This window comes from Colletes gigas, unplaced genomic scaffold, assembly GCF_013123115.1.
Source record: "Colletes gigas isolate AHSC1104 unplaced genomic scaffold, ASM1312311v1 Colletes_gigas_Sc00012, whole genome shotgun sequence".
Classification (NCBI taxonomy): Eukaryota; Metazoa; Arthropoda; class Insecta; order Hymenoptera; family Colletidae; genus Colletes; species Colletes gigas.
In genome coordinates, this window is record NW_025106641.1 from 5,773,641 (window position 1) to 5,790,139 (window position 16,499).

Consider the following 16,499-nt stretch of genomic DNA (forward strand, 5'->3'; position numbering starts at 1 on the left):
TTTGAGGATTGTATGGCTTGAAATAAATTTTCTTTAAAAGGGTGTCTCTAAAAGACGTTATTCTACGATTTTTATTAATTTTAATATGTAGAATTATTTCCTATTCTATTTTACAACCCTGAGAACAATTTTAATTGGAGATTTTAGAGGCCAAAATAAGACGTTCAATGAATGTTTTTAGTATCAACAGAATTACCATTTTACTGTCGTCTGACAATCCAACGGCAACATACATGCTGTCACGTGCTTGTAGCTCGAATAAATATCGTTCGCCACGAACCACCACGCTGACCATCGCCATACAATTTTTGGCCTCCACGCATCCTGCTGGTGTGCCAAAACAATTCTTCGTGGTCCCACATCCGGTGTACAGAGAATCCTCCACTTCCTTCACCTGAAAGATCATCTAACCATCAGACTCTGTCCAATCCTCATATTTCATTATCTAACTCCTAATTTCACGCTGAAGTTATTAAAATCCAAGGAAAAGATATTCATCAAATAAAAAATTAATTGGCGTATCCTATGCTGTGATATTTACGGTATCGAGTCGGTGTCGACGTAGCGTAAAAAAAGGGCGTAAATAATCATTCGTCGAGTTACATTTAACGCGGAACATAAATCAGACGCGGGTAACTTCCGCGAGACTTCCGAGAGATTTATTTTCATCCAAAATACCAAGATATTCCCGGTCGCAAGAAATCCGATTCCGCGATGTACCTGTGTACCCGTGTGCACCAGCGTGTTTGTGTGTGTGTGTGTATAACCAGCTTGCGTCGAGCAGCTTAATGGAGTAGTTCAGACCTACTCTGGAAACTCCTCAATAAAGTTTCCAAGTGAGAAACCGAGGGACGGGCGGGATTCGTTCGCGCGTTGCCTTTTCTCACGATGATCTTGTTTCGAAAGTGGACCGGTTAATGAGGACGATACGCAAAAAATGACGTCGACCTGTATCTTCTCATTCATCGTGCGTCGATCCCGTCGAGCTCGCCTCCAGCGTTGACACCCCGGTGAAACCTTCGACCAGGGCAGCGACGTTCGAAACGGAGTACGAGCAGCGTAACGACGTTCGAACAAACACGCTCGAGCGAGCTTATCTTCCCTGAATTCGTTAATTACAGTCACGAGAGCGAGCACGGAGGCCGTTGTCTTCGCAGGAAGAGGAGTATGATGACCAGCCTTCAACTTAGATACACCTCGCGAAACAGAGTAATTACGGGCGGAGCGACCCCGCTGGGTGCCATTAACTGGACTCGCGCTTAGCGATACGACCAACTATGATTCAAACCGCAAGTATCGTCGTTTGCTCCGGGAAGTCGGCGGAGATCAAGTTCAACGCGACGATCGACCCGTATCGCAGGATTTACTTTGTTATTCGTTTTAAAACAGTATTTCGTGCAGCTCGCGGGGAGCATAATTCAGCTCGTAACGAGCCCGCGCGTTTAATGTTAACGCAAAGGATAATACGAAGAGCCACGACAAGGAGAAGGAAAAATCCAATTACGTTTTAATCTCGTACGTTAAAAAACTGGCTCAACAACTGGCAATTCTGCGTGAAAACGCGGGTTTAATGTCTGACTTTAAGCCCTTTGATAGTCATTCTAACGTGGAACGGAGCATGCAAATGTTTGCTGCATAAAATTCGGCAATTTTGCATAGAACGTACGATGGAGAACTAGACTAAATAAAAACATAATGACTATTGGCAAAAATTGAATAAAGAAAAAGTCTGAATGTTTATTTCATTTGTCTCTCTTCATTTGATTAGAATTTAAATTTGTGATTCCATCGCTGTGTAACTTATTCTTGCGCCGTTTATTTGCAGTAAAGTCAGTCGACGAATTCTACGCAGCACTTGGTAATAATATTCGTAATTGCTGCTTCTCGCCGCACGAAGATAACGCGAAAACATGTTCGCGTTAATGATTGTGAAAGGCAGCGAGGCAACTCCGCGCGATAAAATCGGTCTACGAGCGGTTCTTTTCATTTCGATTTTACTCCACATAAACAGTCGATCGATGCAAAATGTCGAGGAAACATTTCACTCCGCGGAAGAAAGTTACGCTGGTTTCGAGAACAGGTAGAATTTGCCAACCGATTACGTAAGCTGCTCGTACACGCGCGAAATCAAGCAACGATTTTTTCCCAATAAACCCTAACGGCGTTCTAACAGGTTCGACTCGAGCGATTATGCGATATCGAGTTAAATACCAGTAGCCGGAATAAAATTCTTCGACCGACTCGGTTGATTTAGAAACTCGATATGGAACAAGATCGAATCGTCAAGGAATAAGATTTTATCTATCGAGGGGAACAATACAGTGATACTTACGATTACGTTTACACTTGTCCCTCCGAAGTATGCGAACGAATCCGTGGAATCGTTAAGCATTGTATGGCTCTAACAACAATTAGAGACGATCGTTCGCGATTTATCGCGTTAATTATTGCGAAAGACATTGAAGCAACTCGGGAAGATGATATCACTCGATGTTTCTTTCAATGATGATCGAGGTGAACTGTCAAGGTGAGAATTGAAATGACAATGGTTCGAACAAGAGGGTAAGTTGTTCACTAAATTTTAATTTTAGATAGATTCGACGAAGATAAAATTTATTAAGATCTGTTGAAAGTCTAGCTATTTTTTAGATAAAATTCCAGGGGAAAAAAATACGGCAATGGAACCAATAAAGGCTGTAAGAATCGCAAGAGCGTTTGGATCGACCGATACGAAGGTGAATGGCGAAAGTACATAAACCATAAAACCGACAGCGCATCCTGGCTTTGAAAATGATGCATTTGCGCGTAGCTAACTGCATAGCGTGCACGTGTGTACATGCATAATACATGCGAGCGCGCATCGCGGGGCAATATTCGTTAAAACATGAACTTACTTTCAACTCGTAAATATTCCAACACCTCTTGCGAACAATCGTATTTCCGTCGTTGAAATCACCAATTAGGTGTCCAAAATAATTTCTAAATTTCCACTAATATAGACGACCTTCGATTAAACAAACGATTTGGTCTGTGATATTCTTGACTCGACTGTGTTAAAAATCTATTTTTATTTCCATTTGGGTGTTGTGAAAATACTGTCCAAAATAAAACTCTTCGACCTGTTGAAATAGTTAGAATCGATAGAATTGAAATAATGAAATGGAATTTTGTCCACCAAAACGGTTTCAAAACACCATTGAATTATTTAATGAATCCAATGTGTGATAATTTTGCCAATAATTTATATATTTTATATATTTTCTAGATAAAAGAAGACACGTGATTATATTTGGAAAAATATTCGAAACTTCGATTGCTCCATAGGGAAATATACTTTCAAGATATAATTATCAGATGTACTACTTTCTCGTTTGCATTCGAGCGTCTCGCAAGATATTCGAATATGTGCTCCTCGTATCTCCAATTTCTTGGAGTCTATTTTTCGATTTGTAATCGCTAATACCACGCAAGATGTATAAACATTCTCTTTTCGTACCAACAATTTGTTCAGGTCTACTTCTTTCACTTACAATTGCTAACGAATTAACAAGATTTTTAAATATACACTCTTCGTTTCGTGAATTTCTCCACTGCTTTAGTTTGCAATTTCTAATAACACGAAGTTCATCCTTTTCATTAATCAAACTGTAACAAGTTATCGAGAAAAAATGTCTAAAGTTTCTAGAGTATCATGACTAAATAATAAACGTAACTTCAACATGGTGTTTCCATGGTTAATTAATTTCTGTCAACCTCGTTTACAATTAATTTCTAAAAACGTGACTCGTGTCGAAATTAATTTAACATTTCATTTTCTAATTTATGTCCTCTGTGCACGGACTTCGAAAATACTTGTCGACCCTATTGTAAATGCCAATTGTAAGTCGAAGAACGCGTGCACATTTGTAGTATTGTAAGGAGCTATGAAGAATGCACCTACGTGACGTTCGCGATATAAGAGAAATCCCAGTTTTCACCCATAAAATGCGTTTTCACGATAGTAATGCTACTAGTCATCACCGTACGTGATACGAAATCCTGATCGATAGTGAGATGCTTTAGAGGCGACCTTTTTCCAAAAAATTCTGATCGCTAATGCAATTCTGATGCAACTTTTCACGTACTTTTCTGTTAAATTCTTTAAAAAAATCTCAATTCAATTTAAACTCAAGTTTCAATTCTCTTTTTTTTTATCGATAGATAAATTTTATTATGGAACTATACCATAGTGATATGCACCCGTACACATATTCACGTTGACCTGGTTCCAACAGAATGATTGGTAACTTCCGAACCGGAAGTGGGAGGGAATCTGGAACCCCGGAAAGGCACAACTTCATGCCAAGACCTTTCGAATGATACATAACTTGTCTATTTTAGGGCACGTGATCGGAGTAGCATAGCTGCCACGAAATTTTCCTCGTTCCCTTAAACACACCGGGTGGCGATATAAACATTTCCAAAAAACATTGGCAATATCAAAGAACGTGATTCGATAAAGTTAAAAAATAATTCCATTTTCGAGTTAAATATGCCATTCGTACGAGTAATGGTACAACTTGATATAAAATTTCTATTAATTCCTCTTGATTCCATCATTCCGACACACCCTATACGTGTATTAAAATTCATAATTACTGTAAATACCAGTGGGAATAACAATTTTTCTTGGAACTAACGTTGTTTTAAACATTCGTCAGCACAAAACCATCGAGATAAGGGATCCGAGAAATTGCTGATACGAATATTTGCTTAAAATTCTTACGGGATGTTAGCAAAACTCTGCACTCTTGATCCCAGAAAGATCAGACGTACCTTTCCTTACCATTTGATCGCGCGAAAGGTGACCGTCGGGTAATTAAATTTACATAACAGGAAATCGATGCTAAGATCGCATTAACGATTTTATCATCGAGTCTGCGTCGCGGAGTTGCAATTCCATACGTGTTCTACCGGTCGAAAACAAACGGTTTCGCGATTCTATCGATGTTACGAGTCGATTTCCCATAGCCTGCTCCCCCCGCCGGCATGGTCGATCAACGCGTCCCGTGGCTATGATTATCGGGTGTGAAAAGCACGTTTACCACGTGATCAGCGGTCGGGATGTAATGGGAGAATACTTACCTCGTAATCGACGGTCGGGCTGTAATAGGGTGGCGTGGTGGTTCTAAACGTGCTGGCCGGTGTGGACGAAGTCAACACGTCGATGGATCGTTTGTTAACGTTCACTCTTGGCGACTCCACGGCGACCCAGTACGTACTGTAATCCTGGGCGAAGGTGGATCTACGGCGCAAAGAAATCACAAGCAGATATCAGCGAACGCACGAGAACCGCAGATTTATCTGGCCAGGGAAATGGGGAACTTTCGCGGGAGTACAAAACTTCACTACTGAAAAGACCAAGGGTGTTTACCTAGACTTCTCCACAGGTGGCCAATCTGTTAGGCCAGTGGCTCTTTATCTGGACGTTCGTGGACTCCAAAAGGATGCAATATAGAATTTTTGGAAACTTTATACATGCTTATTGAAATTGCGAACATTGTTTGAAAATCGATTGATCTTGTGTGATTGTATCGGTTTGAGAAGCGTATCAAAATTGAAATATAAAGATTAACTTATATAGAATGTAGAGGATGCAAGAAGCAATGTTTGAACATGAATTAAGCTTGTGTGAGTGGTCATGTCGGTTTGAAAAGTACGTGTATTAAAATATGATCGACTAGTATGATGTGGGTGGCGACCGATTCGAATTGTTTCCGATAGGAATTCACGGTGGAACGAAATCCTTTGTCGAACGATCGCGGAGCGGTTGAAATAGGAGTTTAATATAGGTCGCAGGTAAAACAATATAATAAATTCGAAACAAAAGCGGGGGAATAATACTTTATCTGTCACGCGGGTGAATAAAGATTAGTCGAGGATCGAACCGCGGCGCAAAGAGCCTCCGATATAATCAAAGACGATTCCTGCGCTTATTTCGAGCGATGTATCATCGGTTGACGGTCGATTTTATGCATTTATGACGTACGGGAATATGAAAAACATATGCTAAACGTATGCGGAATGTAGGAGTTGCGCAATGCGTACCCTGTTCGCCTAAATCATACCTCCGTTCGCCAATATTGAATACGAATAAGTCAAGCAAAAAATTGACGGACGATATTTCATTTGGTGTTACATTTTTGAGAAAAGAAAAAATAACTCTTTAACGTACGATTCCGTAAGAATAGAATTACTTATGCTGTTTTTCTCGAAGTTGTCACGATTTCTAAATTACGCCGGTGTTTTTAATAGCATCGGTGCGATTTATGAACTCTTGCTTAACATGTTAAAGCAGAACCTGATCCGGTGCATAAAGTGTGCAATGTGGGTTCACGAAAGTTGCAGAAAACGAACGCGCGAGCCTAATCGACGAAAGAAAAAGATTTTAAATTGCAATCGGGGTGAAATAGCCGACGAAAACGTTTGTCTCAATTGTCGCTTGGAACGAAACGAGACTTTGTCTGGCGGAAGTTGAAGAATTTGTATCGACGGCGGGTAAAGTTCGAATCGCGGGTAGAAACACGGCCAAGTCGGAAGACAATTTACGTCGAACCGGTTATTTATGGTTATCGGCGTGAAGTTGGTGAAGTTTTAATAGGGCGGGCCCTCCGCGCCGTATTAATTGAGCGTTCAGGAATAACCGGGGCCGGACGACCGGCGATTATGAGCGGAAAAGTTTATAACGAATGTCCCTGGCATTTCTCGCGCGGTTACACGCCGCGTTATACCGTATTCCGTGCACGAGGCTGGCGTAAACCCATGCCGCGTGCCACGCGTTCATACCTAATCGTAATTCATATGCCGACAGATCGCGGCGCGTTACGTGCTCTCGAGACCCAGTCTCGACCCAGAAATTTAACGTCTAATTAACCCTCGTGTGGGGAGTACACATAACGGGCTACACGGCTGCCCACTCTTTCTTTTAATTATTTTCTATGTTCTTGACAAAACATTGCCAAACTACCTTAGTTCATTCTTCTCTATTCGTATGTTGGACTAAATCAACGTTAAAACAATTTCTTCCTTATTTTGTTTCAGTCAAAATAGTCTGTTTGATAGTTTTTTTAATTATTTTCTATGTTCCTGACAAAACACAGTCAAATTGCCTTAGTTTATTGTTTACTATTCCTATGTTGGATTAAATCCATGGTAAAACAATTTCTTTCTTATTTTCTTTCAGTCAAAATAGTCTGTTTAATAGTCCTTTTAATTATTTTCTATGTTCCTGACAAAACACAGTCAAATTGCCTTAGTTTATTGTTTACTATTCCTATGTTGGATTAAATCCATGGTAAAACAATTTCTTGTTTATTTTGTTTCAGTCAAAATAGTCTGTTTGATAGTTTTTTTAATTATTTTCTATGTTCTTGACGAAACACAGCTATACTACCTTAGTTCATTCTTTACTATTTCTATGTTGGATTAAATCCATGGTAAAACAATTTCTTTCTTATTTTCTTTCAGTCAAAATAGTCTGTTTAATAGTCCTTTTAATTATTTTCTATGTTCCTGACAAAACACAGTCAAATTGCCTTAGTTTATTGTTTACTATTCCTATGTTGGATTAAATCCATGGTAAAACAATTTCTTTCTTATTTTCTTTCAGTCAAAATAGTCTGTTTGATAGATCTTTTAATAATATTCTATATTCTTGACAAAACACAGCTAAACTACCTTAATTCATTCTTCACTATTCCTATATTGGATTAAATCCATGTTAAAACAATTTCTTTCTTATTTTCTTTCAGTCAAAATAGTCTGTTTAATAGTCCTTTTAGTAATATTCTATATTCTTGACAAAACACAGCCAAACTGGCTTAATTCATTGTTCACTATTCCTTCATTGGACTAAATACTTGTTAAATCAATTTCTTCCTTATTTTATTTCAGTGAAAATTGTTTAATAGTTAGAACAATATTCTATGTTAATAAGAATATTTTAATAATATGTGTTGGACTAAATCCATGTTAAAACAATTTCTTCCTTATTCTATTTCAGTGAAAATTGTTTAATAGTTAGAACAATATTCTACTTAATAATATTCTATGTTAATAATAATATTCTAATAATATTCTATGTTCTTGACAAAATACTGCCAAAATGCCTTAGTTCATTGTTCATTATTCCTTCATTGGACTAAATCCTTGTTAAATCAATTTCTTCCTTATTTTATTTCAGTGAAAATTGTTTAATAGTTAGAACAATATTCTATGTTAATAAGAATATTTTAATAATATGTGTTGGACTAAATCCATGTTAAAACAATTTCTCCCTTATTTTGTCTCATTGAAAATAGTCTGTTCGGAGTTTCTCTTAAAGCAGGTTCATTAGTAGTTTGTTGTTTTAGCTAAAAGTGACCTGGTAGAGGTTGTGCAACGTAAAATAAACGACAGTAGTTAAAGGTTAATTATTTTAACCTCTGTTGGAAAGCCACCCGCACGATCGGGGACAGAATTACTGGAGCTGGTCGACCTAAGACTGAGGGACCTAAATATAAATTTTGAATAATAAACTAAAGGCAAACAACCGTGCATTAACTTTTCTATATTTGTTACATAACGAAGCTTGTTCCTCGTTTTCTCAAAAACTCGAAATTATTCCACGAACCAATTTAGGAAATTCGAGTCGACCAAGATAATCGAAGTGATTAATCAGAGTCCTTTCTAATAATACTGGTCCGGCAAGATTTTAGCAGAAAACTGAACCTACCTTTTCTCGGAAGACCTTTTTAAATCCGTTCACGGAATTCGTTTAAAGTGTGGGAATTTTGAGAAAGTCTCGATTGGATAAATTTTAAACGTGGCAATTTTGACACCCTTGCATCAACTGTAATTTCCAATTACAGCACGTTACGAAAACGAAACTTGAAACTTATACTTTACATGAAAGATGAAGAAGATTGCACGATAAGATTATTCTTATGGAAAAAGTGGGTTATACCGGGTTAAATGTATTACACGTCCGCCTCATTAATCCTGAGTAACGTCGGAGATCAAACGTAACAGTCTGAATCTTGATACCCATTTCTTACGTAAATATCTTTTTTGGAATGGATCCTCTGCCTTTTTCATATAAAGCACAAGTCTCAAATTTCATTTTGAACCGTGGGAAATTATTACTAATCCAAACGTATTTTACAGGACAAATAATCTTGGAATTATATTAAAAACGAATTTTTCCCCCTTCGAAAAGAGGATATTTCAAAGAAAAAGTTAATTGTTTTGGCATTTGAGTAAATAACGTTGGATTATCGTTAGATTCTTAGTCTAAAGATAGTCTTTTTTTATCGTTTATAGCCATTTAATTGCCACGAACTTTTCTATAGGGTAAAATAAATTTCGTTCCCCAAAAGAATGACACATCAAAGAATCTTTTATTCCCGGAAAGTAAGTGAAGGATAGCTAATGCTTATGACCTCATTCTTCATATAATTAAAAATACTGCAACCCCCGGCGTAATAAAATTCTTTCCATTTTGATAAAATGAAGAATGGCAGAGAGAATTTTTTAAAAATGCTCGAAAATTAATTTTTTCTATATCCACGCTTGAAATAACGTTCGTGCAGAGTAGCTTAACGAACAGAATAATCCTGAGAAGATTATCCCGATCATCGACTATCAAAAGCAACGATATTTCTTCGCCGAGCAAATTACCTTCGAATTACGTACGGATCGATGATACACGCTCAAATATTTTCAGAACAGAGGTAAAACGTAACATTCTGATGTTCGTACCAAGCAAAGAACTCGTTGCACGTCGCGACGATATTATTTAATCTCTTACCGAGCTCGTCAAGCAATTTCATCGCGCGGGGATATAAATTATACAACGAATTCGCTAGTCGCGACCGTCGTAATTGATAATAACTCAACGATCTTATGGCAAGGGGAGGGAGAGGTGAACCGTGCAAGTTTAAAGCGACGCTGGAAACTGGAAGACCTTTACATCCAACAGGTCGTGACAGCCTGACATGGATTATGAGGGAATTTAATGTGAAAGTACGCCCGGCGCTTGATTTTCGTGACTCGATTCACCCTTGCTTCCGCATTCCTATCAGTTATTCCCTTTACACGCCCAACAACCGTGTCGTCGTGGTGAGTTTCCTACAGTATGCACTACCGAATCAAAGTTGAATCACTTTATATCCGGCCCCTCTCAACCAAATTGTCCCTACTCTGTTTCCCAAACATTCATTCGTACGCTGGACCAAAGAATTCCCCAACGATGTTCGATTTTTGCTATTTATCGCGTTATTTCATAGATTTTTATTCTATTTTTCAGCAAAAGGTAATATTTATATGTTTGGTAAACATATTACGATGTACTGTGCTTAGGTGAAAAGAAGGCTAGCACCTAATTGGATTACAAGTAAACACAAATGAGGTACATTGAAATAGTTGTTAATAGCAAAGTGTCTTGAAATTTGGATGCACGTTTTTAATATTTTTGTGACACAACTCCAACCAAGACTGCCTATTCAATGACTATTGTCCCTACGAATTAATTCAATACTCATCTGTTTTGACATTGTAGAAAAATATAATCGTGGATTTATCCAGGCAAAGATTCTGGTTTTATTTTGGGAATTTTGTATCGACATACTCTTGGTTGAAAACGTGAACATTTTCGTAAACGATAAATGGTTTGTGGCGACTAGGAGGGACGTTGTTGAAGTAGCGTTGCTTCGTTTTAATACTCACTTGAAGACAATAGAGCCCTCGTAATCCGCAGGTGCCTCCCAATCGAATTCGAGATTGTGCTTCTTGCTGGTGTTGGTGTGAGTCACCGCATTCTTAACAGAAGGAGAGAAAACGTTTTATCGAATGGCAGAACGTCCTTCGTGAAACGCGCGACACGTGAATCACTCAGCCTTGGGGTCCTTAACTACGATCGGAAGGATTTTGTACCACGGAAACGCTCGCGCGAACTATCGGACTTTCCAATCGTCGGACCGAAGGACTTGCTCGCTCGTATTGTACCCAGTCCTGCCATAAGTCCCCTCACAAGCGTGCTAGTGTTATTCCGTAAAATACATTAGGCTACGAATTAAGAAACATCAGTTTTAAAGATACGCTAACAATTTTAACCTTATACGGGGTCTTTTTTATCAAATTTCACCTTGGAAGAACCTCGCGAACCTCGTAAAAATTTAGGTAGCCCGAACAACGCCCGAAAGGTGGCCATTTTGAATAATATAACAATTATTTTTTTCCTGCCAATTAATTATGCAAATAAATTCCATTTGGGTAAAAATGATAATTAGACTGGCGAATGTTTGCGCGGGTAAAATATGCAAAGGACATACACAACACTTATGCGTCCCAAATAAGCATAATTGGGGGAATTGGAATTCCTCGTGTAGATTCCACGTGGTATACACAACATAGTGCAAAAGAAAATAATAGATTGAAATTAGAGCAATTCTATTTTTTATTAAATGGGTATTCTCTAGACTGGGCTGAAGAAATTTATAAAATTGATGAAATTAGTTCTCAAGCTCGACAAAATTAATTCCTTGTGTAGATTCCACGTGGTATACACAATATAGTGCAAAAGAAAATAATAGATTGAAATTAGAGCAATTCTATTTTTTATTAAATGGGTATTCTCTAGACTGGGCTGAAGAAATTTATAAAATTGATGAAATTAGTTCTCAAGCTCGACAAAATTCGAAAGACCACATTTCGTGTACTATGACTAGACTGCGGATGTTTATGCATTTATGGGAAATTTTAATCCTCAAAAAACTACAGAATTAATATGCAAAAATATAAGAAATACTTAAAGTAAGATACGAATTATTATATTTAGGGGTTGAGACAGAGCTCTAGAAAGCTCTGATTTCATTAATTCTATTAATAAAAATGTGAATTTGCATAAAGATCCGCAGTCTAACTATGACATTGTAACAGAACCTTTGACAGGCCCAAGTGCAACGCTCCTCGGGGTCGAAGAGCTGAGAAACCATAGTACGAGGATAACTTTTACCTTTACACCTTGCGTGCACTCGATGGCTCGGGCCGATTCAGGCAGGTTCGTGAATTCCCCGACAAATTCGCCAGTCTCGGAGTCACGCGCGAGTATCATGAAGCCCTCGTAGGCGAGACCTTGAGGACTTCCCAGAATTAAGCGGACTCTGCCTTGTCCCGCAGCCGGTAAAACTTGGTAAGGAGGTGGGTAAGTTTCCTGGTTCGTGCTCCCCGGGTGACGAGGCATCAGATCCTCGCATGCACTTGTCGGCGCTCCATTGGGTAAACCCAATACGCTCGCGAAGAGATAACTCACCAAGATTAACAGCGACCTCTTCGTTTCTGCAAGAGATATTTGCATATCAGCCACCTGAAACATCCTCGAACGTTACCCATTCCGTTTGAAACATTTTATTATTATCGCCACCAGCACTGGCAAAATTACCATATTGTTAACCGATCGAAATTTAAATACATTACTCCTTTTCCACCCAGATATTTTACATCTACCGTGATCAAAGAGAGTTAAAAATTGAGAAATTATTCCAGCCAAAGAGCAATACATTAGGGACCAAAATTAATGAATTTTACATTGTTTTATTTATTTTTATTCGGTCCCAGAGTGGCTCGAACAATTTCAGCTTTAAAATTCGATCGCGAGGACGGCACGCGAAGCTGTAAAAACAGATCGAACGGAAGATCGGGCTTCTTTCGGAGCCTCGATGGTCGCCATAGACTCCGGAGACTAGTATCCCCGTAAGAACCGATCCCACCGACGATCTGCCCTTATACGACACTGACACGCATTATTCCAATCGGCTTTTTGCTAGCTCCGGACCGCGGAATAATTGCGAAGAGGTTGCTACGTACACGGATGTCGCTCCAATTCTAGGAACATCTACATGTATAATAGAGCAGGCTGGCAGTTTATAACGCCGTGGAATTCGCGCTTCTTTCGCGACGATGGAACCCGTGACTTATGCGTCCAGTTTTCCGCGTAGATACGTCACTTGCACCCATTGAACTGTTTAACGCGGGAATGCCGTGCATTAGTCACCGCCCCGAACCGACCATAACTTCCTGCTGTTCCTTTTTTTTCCAAACCAGTATTGCGTTCAATTTTACATTGTACTTCCTGGTAGCGTTTATGGGAGCCTTCGGTCTTAAAACAACGCTACATTTATTCAGAAACAAAGAATAGAAACAATACAATTTTGATCGCCATTACACGCCCAATGTTGAATGTATGTTTGTGAATCCTAGTAAAAGACAATGTTAAATAATTTTTTAAAGGATCAAGACCGACTTGTAAATTGCACGAGAGGAATTTTAACCAAGAATTCTCTTGTCATCTTCTCATTTAATTAATCTGTGTTATTCGTCTTCATCCTACGATATCGAAAATGACTCAAGAGCTTCGTCGAAACGTTTAGATCGATCTTGAAAATTGTGCTGGTGCGAAACGATGAATCAGAGCATTTTTTTGTTATTTCGCCACAATCGGATATATTTATGAGACCTTATAGGTTCAAAGAAGAAGAAAAAAACGAGTAAAAGGAGAACAGGTATTCCGGCTGTTATTTACGTAAAAATCCGTTCGTTTGTTTTCGTTTCTCGGATCACATAATTTATTACAATCGTTGTGCGCACAATCGAGCAATTTATCGCTGTGAAGCAACGACCAGGGTCGCGTTTAAAACGGTTACATAACGGACGAGGCGTTTCAGTATCGTTTAGGAATGCACGAGTAAAGAAACCCTGTGGGTCGTACAACAGGACTCGATAGGCGAAAGTCCAGCGTCTTTCGCGTGTGGGTTACGTACAACTTGTGCAGCTATTAACAATAACTCATTCATTTCCAGTGCACGCGTTGCTCGTATACGCGCGTTGAATCATCGCGAACGACCAAGCAGCTTAGCGTGCACTAACGATCGCGAGTCTCGACGAACAACTTGGGGAATCGGAAGACAACCTGTTAGACGAACTTTCAGTCCGGGGACGTTCGATGGTCCGTCGATTTTCTAGAAAATTACATTTTTTCACGATAAAAACAAATATTTTCACTGAAAGTACCACTATAGGATTATTGGAAAGTACGGAAGATTATTTTAAAATTCCTATTATCGAATAAATGTCTAATAAACAGTACTTAATTTTTGCATTCGTGATATCTTAAATACAGGGACCGAGAATAAGTTACATTCAAACTCAACAGAAATTCTTGTTCGTTGCTAATTTTTGAATTCAAATTACCGTTTTTAATGGCGTAAAAAGGAACTCGCTAGGGAAGAGCGGAATAGAATTGATAATATTACCATAACTGTTATTAGCAATCGAAATGAATTTCCCTCGACGATAATAACCGTTACGAGCGACTGTATTTTCGTAGTCGACAAAAAAATTCCGCTTATAACCGTTACTTGTAACCGAAACTGTTTTAATCGACAAAAATAACTCCTCTATTTCGGTTAGGCTAAAAATACTCGAGCTTGCAAAACTCATCGAAACTCTTGGGACTTACAGAACGATCACGGTCGCCATTTTAAGCGAAAACCTACGGTCTTGATCCTGCAACACTAACCCATACCCATAAATAACTATCTACTGAAAAGTCCAGGAACGCGAGATACACATAACGGAACAAAAACGTATAGAAACGAGACACGTTAATAAATCGGTGGATACCTGTACTTATAAAATTTATATAACACTGCCCAGGAATGCTATGAAATAACATGTGCACCAATAAACATCGAGGACGTCTGCGATGGAAAACTAGAGTGACAATCGACGCGTAAACTGCGATCCATTTTTTTAAAAAGAGAACACCGGCTAAAAAAAAACTATGGAAATCACCGGTCTAACCGCTTCTCACGTCCGATAGTCATCGCCGCTGGCTACGGTGGATTTCAATGTCTGCTTTGTGGAACACTCGAAACACGGAAACACTTTTTACATTGTTTCCCGGCGGTTACGAGTGATCCACGGACGCGTCATCCCGCCGGCCTGGATCCAAGGGAACGATCGCGTTTTTAGCGAAAATTCCATAAATTATTTCACGGTTCTGGGATCCGGTCGGTGGCATCCGAGTCAAGGTCGACGGTATGCACTCGCGTTGCGGCTCGTTTACAACGCTGCGACAAGCTACGCGTCCTATGCACCGCTCGAAGCAGTTGGAATAAAAAGGAGCGGCATTCGAAGCACGCGCGGCTATGTGCGCGCAACGTTTTCCATGTCCCGTGGGCTTAACACCGATAACACGGATTTAGTGGGCCGCACACCAGCGACGCTCGCGTCCATCAGACCCCGACACGTACATTCCCCGACATGTGGCACCTGATACCGACGACCCAGAACACGGTAGACCCGTTGCACACGACTCTGAACTCCGTTGAACCCCGGAATACCTCCAGAGACCCTGAATTCGAATCGAACTCGAGAATTTACCGATGATTTCAGAGCTGTGGAACATTGTATAGCCAACCTCAAACTCGTAGAATTTGGTTCTGACGACCTAGGGACGGTTTAGGACAGGCAACTTAAACTATCTGATGATCTGAGATGGTACAGAGGATCCTGAACCTGTGCAATTCAATACCAGAGGCTTTGGGACATCTGCAGAAGATCCAGGGACAGTACAGACCACTGTGTGTGCCCATGCAACTCGATACCAATAACTTCGAACTGTATAAGATTCGATACAGGTGATTTTTCATCCATGGAACACACTCAGGTTCACAAACAGGTTCAAACAGATAGTTCCTACTCTAACCACAGACGATCGCAAGCCAGTGACTTATCATATAGATGAACTAACTCCTTGCTATCTATCTACCTAGCTCACACCTTGCTCACACCTGTCCCAGCGCAAACCGTATACCACTGGAACATACATACCAACGCATACAATATCAAATTAGTGAAGTTGGTGGTCGAGAAACCATGGATTCGTGATATCCGAGACGCAGGCAACCTCAAGTAGTTTCGAACTTCGGGGTTTGATATTATATTCTAATGTTTGGGAATAGTTGTTCCCAGTACCAACGAACTTTCCACTTACCGCGATACAAACAACTTCGTACAAGTTGAGGCAGATACAACCTGTGGATTCATAATATTAAATTCATACCAGACCAGCAGGAGTCGATACAAAAGAGCATCGGTCGAACCCGGTACTACAAGAACCCATAGAACTTGACGCAAACACTCTGGGTATAGTACAGACTGTCTAATACTTGGAAGACATAATACGGGCAATCTCGTACGAGTAGAACACAATGTAAACAACGTTAGACTCGCGAGACTGCGTGTAGACAACAGACTTCGAGACACAATAGTATCTCCATACATGCATACGAATCTCGTTCGTGTCGTTGTGTTGACAAGTTGGAAGGTGCACTTAGCAACAAGTGTCTTTCGTTAGAAACGGGGGACAGATTATTGGTGAAATACTGATGCAAGTTTTAAGCTTCAAGTTCACCCTTTTG

At 39.6% G+C, this 16,499-nt stretch overlaps 1 protein-coding gene across 2 annotated transcripts in view; it reads right to left on the reverse strand.

Annotated features, from left to right (window-relative positions):
* The window catches only part of LOC122398926 (putative ferric-chelate reductase 1 homolog), a 31,927-nt gene that overhangs the window by 8,608 nt on the left and 6,820 nt on the right, over positions 1 to 16,499 (reverse strand). For both annotated transcript variants that reach the window (XM_043399191.1, XM_043399190.1), the window contains exons 2-5: positions 12,032 to 12,354; positions 10,744 to 10,835; positions 5,125 to 5,284; positions 197 to 394 (exon numbers count right to left, since the gene is read on the reverse strand). In XM_043399191.1, coding sequence (XP_043255126.1) covers positions 197 to 394; positions 5,125 to 5,284; positions 10,744 to 10,835; positions 12,032 to 12,354 — 773 coding nt within the window. The remainder of the gene's footprint in view (positions 1 to 196; positions 395 to 5,124; positions 5,285 to 10,743; positions 10,836 to 12,031; positions 12,355 to 16,499) is intronic.